Source organism: Abrus precatorius, unplaced genomic scaffold, assembly GCF_003935025.1.
Source record: "Abrus precatorius isolate BTA unplaced genomic scaffold, Abrus_2018 Scaffold9, whole genome shotgun sequence".
In the NCBI taxonomy this organism is placed as follows: Eukaryota; Viridiplantae; Streptophyta; class Magnoliopsida; order Fabales; family Fabaceae; genus Abrus; species Abrus precatorius.
This window is the reverse complement of record NW_020874439.1, coordinates 30412927-30424035: the sequence shown is the minus strand read 5'-3', so window position 1 is coordinate 30424035 and position 11109 is coordinate 30412927. Positions and strand designations below refer to the sequence as shown.

Genomic DNA, 11109 nt, shown 5'->3' with positions numbered 1-11109 from the left:
AGATTATAAGAGTAGCACCCTCTCAACTGTATAAACCTCGTACAAGATAGCACCCCTCAACTATATTACAAGAGCACATCCATCAACCATGGACATGCCCTACCTTCATTTCTATTCCATACTGCTACAATTCATTGATCCTCTCAATGAATTTATCGTATGGAAATTAATTTTTGCCACAGCTATGGGTTGTCACCTTATTGCAACAATAGCTGAAACCTCCTCCACAACAACAATGATATATCACGTTAGTGGGATAATTGGATCCGAGGCACTCCTGTTCATGTTCTTCTCTAAGGTTTGGTGCTATGGCCTTGTCAATTTCCTGGTTTTACTAGTAGCGTCCCTGTGCTTCAAAGATTATATTGTTTCCTCCTCTCCGGATGCCCAAGAATGCGGATCCGCCGCTCCGCCCCAGGGCCTCCTCCACGCTCCCCCAACTCCTCCTTCCCCCGCCCCCATCCTCTCCCTGATTTTCCCTCAACCAAAAATAGAGCGAGAACATTCAGTACACGACAGAACTCAAATATGCTCTTACTTTCGATTCCTTTCTTTTCTTGTTCCACTTTTCAATGTTGCTAGTTTATTATGTAGTATTCCCCCTCCTTTTTCTTTTCTTGTATGCTCATCATGTACAATTTATTTTTCTTTTATGATCACTTGTAATTGCTACCAAGAATACCGAATCAGAAAACATAAATATTTATTTTTTGGGTTTTAGATTTAGTTTCTATATATATAGATAAAATAGAAAAGAGCTGATGAAAGATGATCCCCATGGGACATATCCTTTAACGCTCAAGTTTATATAACAAACCTATAATAAAATATTAATCTTTATATATTCTTAAAATTATTTTAAAAAAAACTGAATTAAACGTGCCTAGCAGTGATGCTAATTTTTTTTTCATCTATTATTTATTCTCTTATTATTTTTATTTATCTTTTTATATATCATGATTTTTATTTTTATCTTTCTCTTTCACTATTCATTTTATATCCATTTAACAAGTGTCAATAAATTAAAAAATTTTAATCAATGATGTGATAGAATAAGTAAATAATATTGTGGGCCAAAATGTTTCCAGGATAGTTTCCAACCGCACACGCTCTACAACACATATTTTTAATCAAAGCCTGCTTTCAAATTTAATTAACAAAATTAAAAATTTACTTATTTTTAATAATAAAAATAAAATTTATAATTCTATTTTGTTGCTAAAATATTTATGTCTTACGTTAATTATAACAAGAACTCGTATGTAATAGAAAACTTCACTTATTTTTAATAATAAAAAAAATTAAAAATTATTTTTAGTAATATAAATAAAGTCTCACATCTTTAAATAAGCAATTTATGAAGAAGTGTATAAATAAGATTACTCTTTTTTGCACAACAAAAATTAGAGTCTGTTATCCATCGATGTCAAGAGTATCACGGCGAAAAATTCAACAAAATGCTCGAAAAGAAGTGGGACCAAAAAGTAGTTCATTGTCATTGACCAAAAGTGGATTATCAAGCGAATGCCAAGGGCAGATCTAATATCCTCTTTTTTTTAAAAAAAAAAAAAAAAGTTAAGAGAAATTTTTTTTTTTGTAAAAATAATTAAATACTATAGACCGTTTATTTTAATCAAATAATTTAAAATAAATTATAGAATATCATATATTCAAGTTAAATTTATTAAAGGATACATTAATAATTTTTTGATGTTTTTTTCCTATTTTTGTTAGTATTTGTCATTTTGTTTTCTTCATCTTCAACAATAAAAAAGTTAGTTTATACAGTTCTATGATATAACTAGTAAAATAAAGTAAGGTTAAAGAGTTGTAGATATTTAACTTATATTATTTTAATATATATATATATATATATATAACTTTTTTTTAAATTATTTTTTACTTTAATTTAATCAAATATTATATATATATATATATATATATTTATTATACTTACTTTTTATTTCTTATCGTTTTTTTTCTCTCTTACTGATATATTTTTTAAAGTAAAGAGATAAAAATAATAATTAAGATATGGTAAAAGAAACAGACAAATGGAGTAGGAGATAAGACATTTTATTTATTTATTTATATTATTAAGGAAAATAAATTAAAAATTAAAAAGAGAAATGTAAAAAAAAAAAATAGTAGTAGGTATATTTTTTATTATTAAAAATAATAATCTTCATAGGATTATAAAGAAAATAAAAATTCAGGGTTTAAGAACATAAATTATAAGAAAAATAAAAAGGAACAGTAGCATACCAGAAAGCTATCAAAGACCAAAACAAACTTTTTTTTCTTTCAAAAGGACCATCTTTCAATATGTATTTTTAGAACATGTGTTTTTTTTATATTAAAAGATATAATTCTATTTTGTTGCTAAAATAATTAGGGCTGAATCTATGTCTGCTGAGTAATAAGAACTTATGGGTAACAGAAAATTTCACTTTTTTTAATAAAAAAATAAAAAAAACTAGTTGGTTTGGAATTATTTTATAATATTTCATAATAAAAATATTTTATAAATTTTTTTTAATAGTTGGTTGTTTTATAAAGATTATAAAAAATTAAAAATAATTGAATTTTATGTCACAATATTTATGGGCCTTGGCGTTAGCTTCTGTTGATAAGTACAAGGCCCATAAACAATTAAGCCGAACCACCTTGATATTCTTCACTGCCATATTTCGTCATTGTTGAACTTTACTTGAGTTAGTAAAATATATTAAACCAAGTAATTTAATTATCTGTTATATATATTGTATATTTTGATGGGTGATTGACTCTGTTTTATGCTTGATGATTACACAAAATTCTCTATACATGCAAAGGTGTCAATCAATTGCAGATAATGCAACAAGGAAAACAGAACTTAATTGAACAACATCATTTGAAGACGAAAATAAAGAAAAGTGTTAAAGTAAGAATAAACTCTCACGTTTTTCAATATGCAACTTATCAAGAAGTATATAAACAATCACTTTAGGTTACATCAAAAGAAACAATGAATGAAAGTCTGCTTTCAAAATTAATTAACAAAATTTTGAAAAAATGCTTCAACCCAACCACCACCACAAATTGACAAAATACGAAATACAGATACATAAAACGATTCAACGCCCTTACTCAAGATCACCAGTTCCAGTTCCGAACGAAATTTTCCCCTTACCCTTCCCAGCCCCCAAGGTATTCCTCCTCCTTTTTCTTTTCTTGTATGCTTATCATGTACAATTTATTTTTCTTTTATCGTCAATTGTAAGTGCGGAATACCGAATCAGAAAAAATCAATATTTATTTTTAGTGTTTTAGATTAGTTTTTATATATAGATAAAAAAGAAAAGAGATGATGAAAGATGATCCACATGGGAACCATCCTTCATCAGGATTGAATGGATTCTGCTCAAGTTGAGCACAACAAATCACAAATACAGCACAAAATATGACACCCTTTATGCTACTACAAAAGCACTGGATGAACCTGTAAAGTGATTAATTGATCCAAATAAGCCCTTAGCAGCACCAAAATGTTTTATTCTATACACACCAGGAGTCACGCCCTGTGGTATCCTCCACTCCAAGGTTGCTTTACTTCTAGAACTGAGTTTTGAAGGCCGTGACCACTTAAAGCGCAGACAGAAATCATCATCATCGTAAGCAGGAATCCAAGTATCCTTTTGTTGGAGAAACTCCACCAGTGCAAAGGTGCCTTCAGTCATAAGGTCATTACGAGGGCACGCTGACCAGAATGTAACTGTCACCGTGTCACCACTCTTGAAGGTTGAGTTCTGAGACACATCAGAGCAAACATCCCCAAAATTTACACCAAGGGGAGTTCCATCCACCACAACTGGTGGAAGCAAGCTTATTTGCATATCTAGGAGATCAGGGGGTTGAGGACCAGCTTCAACCGGTTCGTTGTTCATCAGTCCCTCTGCCAGTTTCTTAAACTCTTGAATGTATGCACTCAGTGTGTGCGGACCGTATAGTGTGGAAGCACCCTGACAACATGAAAATTGAAGTCAGCTACTTATGACAGCTACACAGGAAATGCTATTGTATCATTCTTCATATGCCTGTGCATGTTGGCATCTATGAGCACAAGTGTGCAACATGATTACTCTAGCATATGACAGTCAAAACAGTTGATACAAAGTAATATGATCGGATTAAGAATTTAAATCACTAAAAATAAGCTTTCATGGATGTTGTATTTGTTCTTGCTATGGCAATCTAAGACATGTGAAATGTTTGTCTGAGCTTCATGTCTCTTAAACTTACCTCGTATCTTTGCACTTGATACTCTTCATATGTAGTGACGTACTGTGAATATGTATTAGTCAACCCTGCTATAACAACATGAATGTCTTCATATTCAAAATCTTCATCATTACTTAGCACCATCTTCACTGCATCACGAAGACGCCTCCCAGCCATTGTTGTGAATTCTGTCAAAATTACAACAATTACAAACTAGCATGAAGCACCAAAGAGTGGGCCAGAATAAGTTGTTTCACAAACACTTGAATAATTGCATAAATAACCATCAATTTCCAGATAAAAAAAAATAACCAGAAAATTAACACAATAAATTACTCTCTCCTCCCTTGAGATAAAGTTAAATTACACTGCTCTACCCTATTATTTTAACAATCCCCTTTCCGTGAGAGACAGTAAGTGCTACACTCTAATCCATTTTTAACGTGAACGAGTCTGCTGATGTAATCAGTAATTATGAATGAGCTTCCCATGCGTCTTTTTATTTTCTTGGTACCTTTTACGATCACTGACAAGTGGCAAGTAATTTTAAATATCATATTATAAATATTAGTAATTTAGAAAATGAAATAATGTTTTAAATAATCTTGTAATCACCTTTGGAACATCATTTATAATTTTCATTTCATCTTTTGAAGTTCAAAGTCAATAGTATGCGTTCAAATTGTAGAAGATATTAATCTCTAAAGGGAGGGAAGTGTAATTTACTTAATATAATAAAACAATAACATATTAAGAAACATATTAGGATCTCATCTTGTCTCAAAATATTTATACATATAATATGAAAGGGAAAGAGAAAACTAATTAAGGTTCAGTTAGACTTTGAGCTGTGCCCAGTAGTAGCAGAATCCAATTCATCATAACATCATGATATCAACAATAGTTATTCCATAAAATTAGTTTTTAAAGCTAAAATACATCCAATAACTAGATCTAGCCATGTTTATTTTTCATTAAGATGTACAAATATATAATGGTTTCTCTCATAATTGAAACAACAATTCAGGATGTGTAGGGTGGAGATTCCAACAATAACATATTACAGCAAAATAAGAGCAGGAGACAAACTGGTACCTCCTGGTACGCTAAGAATGAAAAACTGCCCGATTTGAAGGATCTGAATTGGAAGTATTGAAGGCTGCAAAATTAAAAGGAATAGGAAAGCTTTATACAAGTAGAATTTATCTATTTATTAGCACATACTATATCTGCATGACTGAAAAAGGGATACAATAATGTATGCAGAACTTCTGTTGGCAAAGGACGTGATTAGGAAAAAATTTAAAATTAGATCAATATATGATTAATAATAGATCCCCATTAATATAAAATCTTATCTGAAACAACTTGAAAACTCTATTGAATCTACTAACTGGACAACACCCTTCTTTTGGTTGGTTTGTGAAATATATCTTGTTATATTTCCAACATCAATATATTGTGCTTCTATGAAATTTATATTTTAAACAGACCATTTTCAGATAATTGAATTTAGGACAAAATGAAGTTACTAGCACAATGAGACCCACACTGGAAATGGAAGACCCCCCTCGGGGTTGAAAACAGTTTACATTGGGTTAATGAATGAGAGAACAACAATTGTTGATATCGAGTGATCATAGTTGGACATATACGTCCATACTCCATACAATTTCAACTTTTATGTCAAAGTTGACACATTTGTTGGAACCAAAATGGCTCAAAAATAGAAAATAAAGAAACAGAAGAAGCAAGATGTGATAGTGTAATATCTGCTGAGTGCTAAAGAGAATCACCTAATTGATCAACACACAGAAGATAATTGAATTGAACCAAAGGACTACAAAATCATTATATACAGGACACGCGGTAACTTACAGCCCAATCATATGGTTTCTTCATTTCACCAGTGTCTAGCAAAATGGGCTTTGGGTGCTGACAATCTATTTGTTCCTTGCTTGGTGTCTTGAGTAAGTTGCGAACCAGCTTCCAGAAAGGATTACCCTGACATACAATCAAAACAAATATTAAGCATACACCATGACAGATATATTTAAGACTACAAGCCTAGTATAATGGACAAGCATAAGGTATAAAAAAACAATTACCTTGTCATCACCTTGCTTAAAATCAAAAGCTCCAGGTCCATCTGTTGTTCCAGCGGCAAATGCAAATCCCATTGCAGCAGGGCATGTCTTTACAACTTCAGAAGCTCCCTGATTCGAAATTGTTACCTCAAGTTGGGAGAAATCTATATAGGCGTGTCGAAAATCAACCTCCCCTTCAATCTCTTCATCTGCTGCATTGAAAAGATCCACTGCTTTTCTAAATTGTCTTTCCCCAATAATGCAAGTACTTTCAAATTCATCTGGGTAACTGCCATGTAAGTTATGGGATGCAATTTAGTAATTCCAAAGGCTTAGGTGACATTTCCATCAATTGGGAAAACAAACAATAGTGTGCAAAAAATAATTACCCAGGTCCTCGGCTATAGCATAATTCATTCTTCCCTTCACATGTACTATGATTGAAGTCACAAGGTAATCCAGTGTCTATACAAAAAGCTCCAAGCACATTTGGACTAACATCTCCACAATTTGATTGACAAAATGCAGACACAAACCTAGGCTTGTCAACTTGCCTAAGAGCTCCTCTCACGCGTCTAGCAACACTTGAAATTCTGGTTGCTGGTCTACCAGGAGGCGATTGGAAGGAGGCAGCAAGTTCCAGTAATTCATGATCTGCACCAATGAATTTTAAATGATAATATAAATACAATCATTTGTTTTTTTTTTCTTTTGTCAGATATTTTCCTACTTCTAACCTAGTTACATCAATTACACAAGCAAAGGTGTCATTCATTCAGTAGAATTCTCTCAGCCGTAGCTTGTACATTTACATCCTTCTCTTTCTTGTATGCGGACAATACCGAACCAATGTCAGGACTTTCAAGCAGAAAAGACAGGCAACATTAAACGCAACAGATCTTCCTCAAATTTGTATAGCTTGACGATGCAATTGAACCCATATTACAAAAGTACAAAGAAAATTGGCAGTACAAGCAATTACACATACCAGAAGCAGCCAAGAGAACTAGATCAAAAACGTCAATGGAGCAATTACATAATTTGAGCTATGGTTAAAGACATACACACAAATGCTGGTCCATATATGCATATGCTCCAGCACTGACTACTTGCTACTTCCCAACTATCAAATAGGAACAGATTAAAGTCAAATACAATGACAACACTGAACCTTTTTCCCATTAAGTAAGTGAGGGTTAACTATATGAATCACCATTGAGTAAAAAACTAAATTTTCATAAATCTTGTCAATCAGAAAGTCAAATAAAAAAAATAAAATACACTTGGTTACTTAAATTGCAAAATTTCCTTTTGTTCTTCAAAAACTGATGCTATAATATATATATATATATATATGTTTATGCAAACTATTTTCGGACAGTCTGTACTAGCTACACACCATCAAGAGTTACAAAGCGTGATGCATTCCAAATGAAGGATCCACCAGGCATATAGAACTAAAAATATAGATTCTATTTAATTAGGATATTTATCTCGTCTCTAAAATCTGTATTGAAAAAGAAGCTAATAATTTCATCAATGGATGCATTGCATCCAAAAGTAAAGGATAAGCAACTTACGATTATCACGAAGGGTAGGAATTATATTTGAGATTCCTTGGGGCAAACCATTGTTTTCAAATACATCAGAATCCATTCTTCCTGAACCCTTTAGCTCAAACCAGTCTTCCATAAATCGTGCAGCAGCACCTTTGTTATCCCCACTAATTAACGAGTTTGTACGACTCATTGAAGTCCCATGAGTAGCAAACCAACTGAAGCTTCCAACAGGTCCCCATTCATCATCAACAAATTTTAAAAGCGTCATTTCTTTATCAACATTATACTTGTATTTGCTTCTCTCTTTAGCAGGGTTATTGAGATAAGCACTGGGACTGCGATTTACACCAGCATCTAAGAGCTGTCCTGCAAGTTGAAGATAACCTTCTAATTAGTCATAAGTTATTACCATCCAATTTCACCTCAAGGGAGGGAGGAAAATCAGTAGCAATCATTTTATCCAGTGATTTCATACTAAAAAACCCAGCGCAGATATTATTAAACTTTAACAAATCCCTACTATTTAGAGGGAAAAAACTTTATATGGTGCTAATTGATCCCTGATGCATTTTTCATTTATTTTCTATTTCTTATATGATATTTTTCCAAGTTGGGTATTTTATGAACCAAGCCAAACATACATACATGGCACTATGTAGAAAGAAACACTATCTAAAGTTCATAAATAAGAATTAAAAGCTTTGAAGAGGTCTGAAAGACAAGTTGACAATATAATAGAAACGCTTTACTAATTTCAAAATAAAAGTTAGGGAAAACTCCAATTTACCCCTTCCAACTTAGGGTCATGGGTCTTCAAACTTTCCAAAACATAACAAAAAGAATTGATTCTTGTAGTTTTTTTATCATTTCTGACATAAATTGATATGTATGTTGTATTGCATGCTTGCACCTGTGTATAAGAACCCAAGGAAGAAAGGAAGCAAAGTAAGTAACTTTTTTTTTTCTTACCCTTATTGACAAATATTGATCCTGGGCGGAGATTTTCATGGGCCTGAATAATGCATTTCTCAATGCCATCAACAATGACATCAAAGGACTGGCGCACAAATCCAAAAGATGTTACAATATACACAACATATTGAAGATAACCCCCAGGACCAGCATGAGTGTGAATCCCACTGATGGCTACATTCTTTTCAGTATATAGGTCACCATATCTGTCAAACACATTGGAAGTATGACACTATGACTTCAAACATGCAATTATTGAAACCAAAATATTTAAGGGGAAACCACAGTTACTACTACAGGAAATCAAAGTTAATTTTTCCTAAGCTAGCAATACACTCTTTTGAATACTCTCCAACATTGGTTCTTTTTATTAAAAAAGTCAAAGAAAATTTTAAAAAGTGATCAATATACTAGGCAAAAGTTTTGACTTTTAAAAAATGAACTTATCACAGGAACCGAATTATAGAGCATGATCAAAAGAGGGTATTGCTAAGGCTAACATTTGTCTTTTGGTAATGGTCAAGCTACCACAATTTCTTTATCACAGTAACCACGGATAACTGAGACTAGTCACTGCTAGTACCTTGCCTTAAGCCTCTCAATTACTTTGATGGTCACAATCTGTGAAGCCATACAAGCATCAAGGTTCACAAACACTACCCGTTTACCCTTTGGCTCTGCAACGATGAAAGCACGAGCACGCAGCCTGAAGTGAATTCCAGATGCAATTTGTCCTGTGTTAGCATACCCCATCATGTTAACATCAGCAGCAGGACCCGTAATATCATAGCTTCCAAGACCAATCAAGTATTCAGAACCAGAATACACAACATCACTCTTCAGCAGCAACAGAAGCAAGTAAAAGGTCCAGACTCGCATATTTGCACATACCCTCCACACATTCAAATGATGAAAGGAAGGAATCTCCATCACACACCCAAGTTCACAGCACAAAAAGCCAATTTTTCAAGCTTAGCAAGTTCTTCTCATTTCCCTTCACCAAAACACACCCACAAACGAAGTTTTCAGTCATTTTAACAATAATAATAAAAAAAATGAACCACAATTAGAATTCCGGAATTACTGACTATGCTGCGTGCATGATCAGAATTCAGCAATCGGTTACAGTTTCACAATCAACCAGAAAAATAATATCTCAATTTTATATATGTTAATTTCTTAAAAAAAAAAAAAGATCAAAATTTTCTTACCACCCAGATAAAAAAGCTGCGGACTTTACATGAAGATAAAGAAGGGGAAGTAGTATAAGCTGTATTCAGTCCACTCTTGAATCTATCAGTTACAGAGAGAACGACCCAGAAAATCAGAGAGAGAGAGCGACTCTTGTATGAACCAACTGTCAAGTGCCAACTACCTTAGGAAGACAGGAAGGGCAATTTCCCTCTGATATTTGAAGCTTCCCAATTTGGCTTATTATTATTATCGTCAAACCAATAAATAAACAAAATAAGCAACTTGCAAAATCAAATAAAACATTATTTTTCTCTGTCCTAAATATGAATATTTTGCGATTTCATTCAGCCTAGGATTCGCTGCAATCCAACGTATGATAACACAGCAGCTTTGTCGGAGAAATTTTAGGTTCCAGTTTTTAAAAATGTTTTTAATATTAAATTTTAATAACATAACTTACAATAATATTAATTGAATAATAACATTAAAAGTATTTAAAAATTACATTTAAATTTTATCTTTGGTAAAATTTGGACTAACTACGATGAATTTATTTTTTTTAAGGAACAAGGTTACTTGCATAGTGTTTACGATAAACCAGATGCTACTGACCTAGTAATTGTGTAGTTAACTATGTATCAAATATTTTAATTAAAAGATGATTATGCACTTATGCTTGAGTTAAAGGGAATGCCGTGTTTGAGTAAAAGTAGATGTAATTATATTTGAATGTTTGACAGATTTGTAATTATAAGTAGATGACACAATAAAGTTGTGTGTGTTGAGCATTTTAATATTTTGGGCAATGGAACTGAAAAAAAAGAGCTTTAAGGTGCGTGTGGATAGTAAAAAATGGTGGAAACTACGATGAGTTATTTGGACTGACTCTATTATGTTTATGTATGTAATTGGATATCGGGTTTAAATCTTTTAATCTTAATGCTAGTTAGTTAATAGTTATGGTTACTTAATTGTTATTTAATTTTTTACTTTGATTTGCTATTTCTTGTATATAATTTTTTTTAATAAAATATAAT

At 32.3% G+C, this 11109-nt stretch overlaps 1 protein-coding gene across 1 annotated transcript; it reads right to left on the bottom strand.

Annotated features, from left to right (window-relative positions):
* Positions 1–2921: 2921 nt before the first annotated feature.
* Positions 2922–10311, bottom strand: LOC113849095 (neutral ceramidase 1-like). Its single transcript, XM_027478712.1, has 10 exons — positions 10090–10311; positions 9462–9872; positions 8876–9084; positions 7928–8272; positions 6737–7001; positions 6369–6636; positions 6139–6264; positions 5356–5419; positions 4282–4448; positions 2922–4001 (listed from the first exon to the last, which is right to left on the bottom strand). Exons 2-10 carry the CDS (start codon positions 9806–9808, stop codon positions 3453–3455), a joined length of 2340 nt encoding a protein of 779 aa, XP_027334513.1. The 5' UTR covers positions 9809–9872; positions 10090–10311; the 3' UTR covers positions 2922–3452.
* Between the last annotated feature and the right edge of the window lie 798 nt (positions 10312–11109).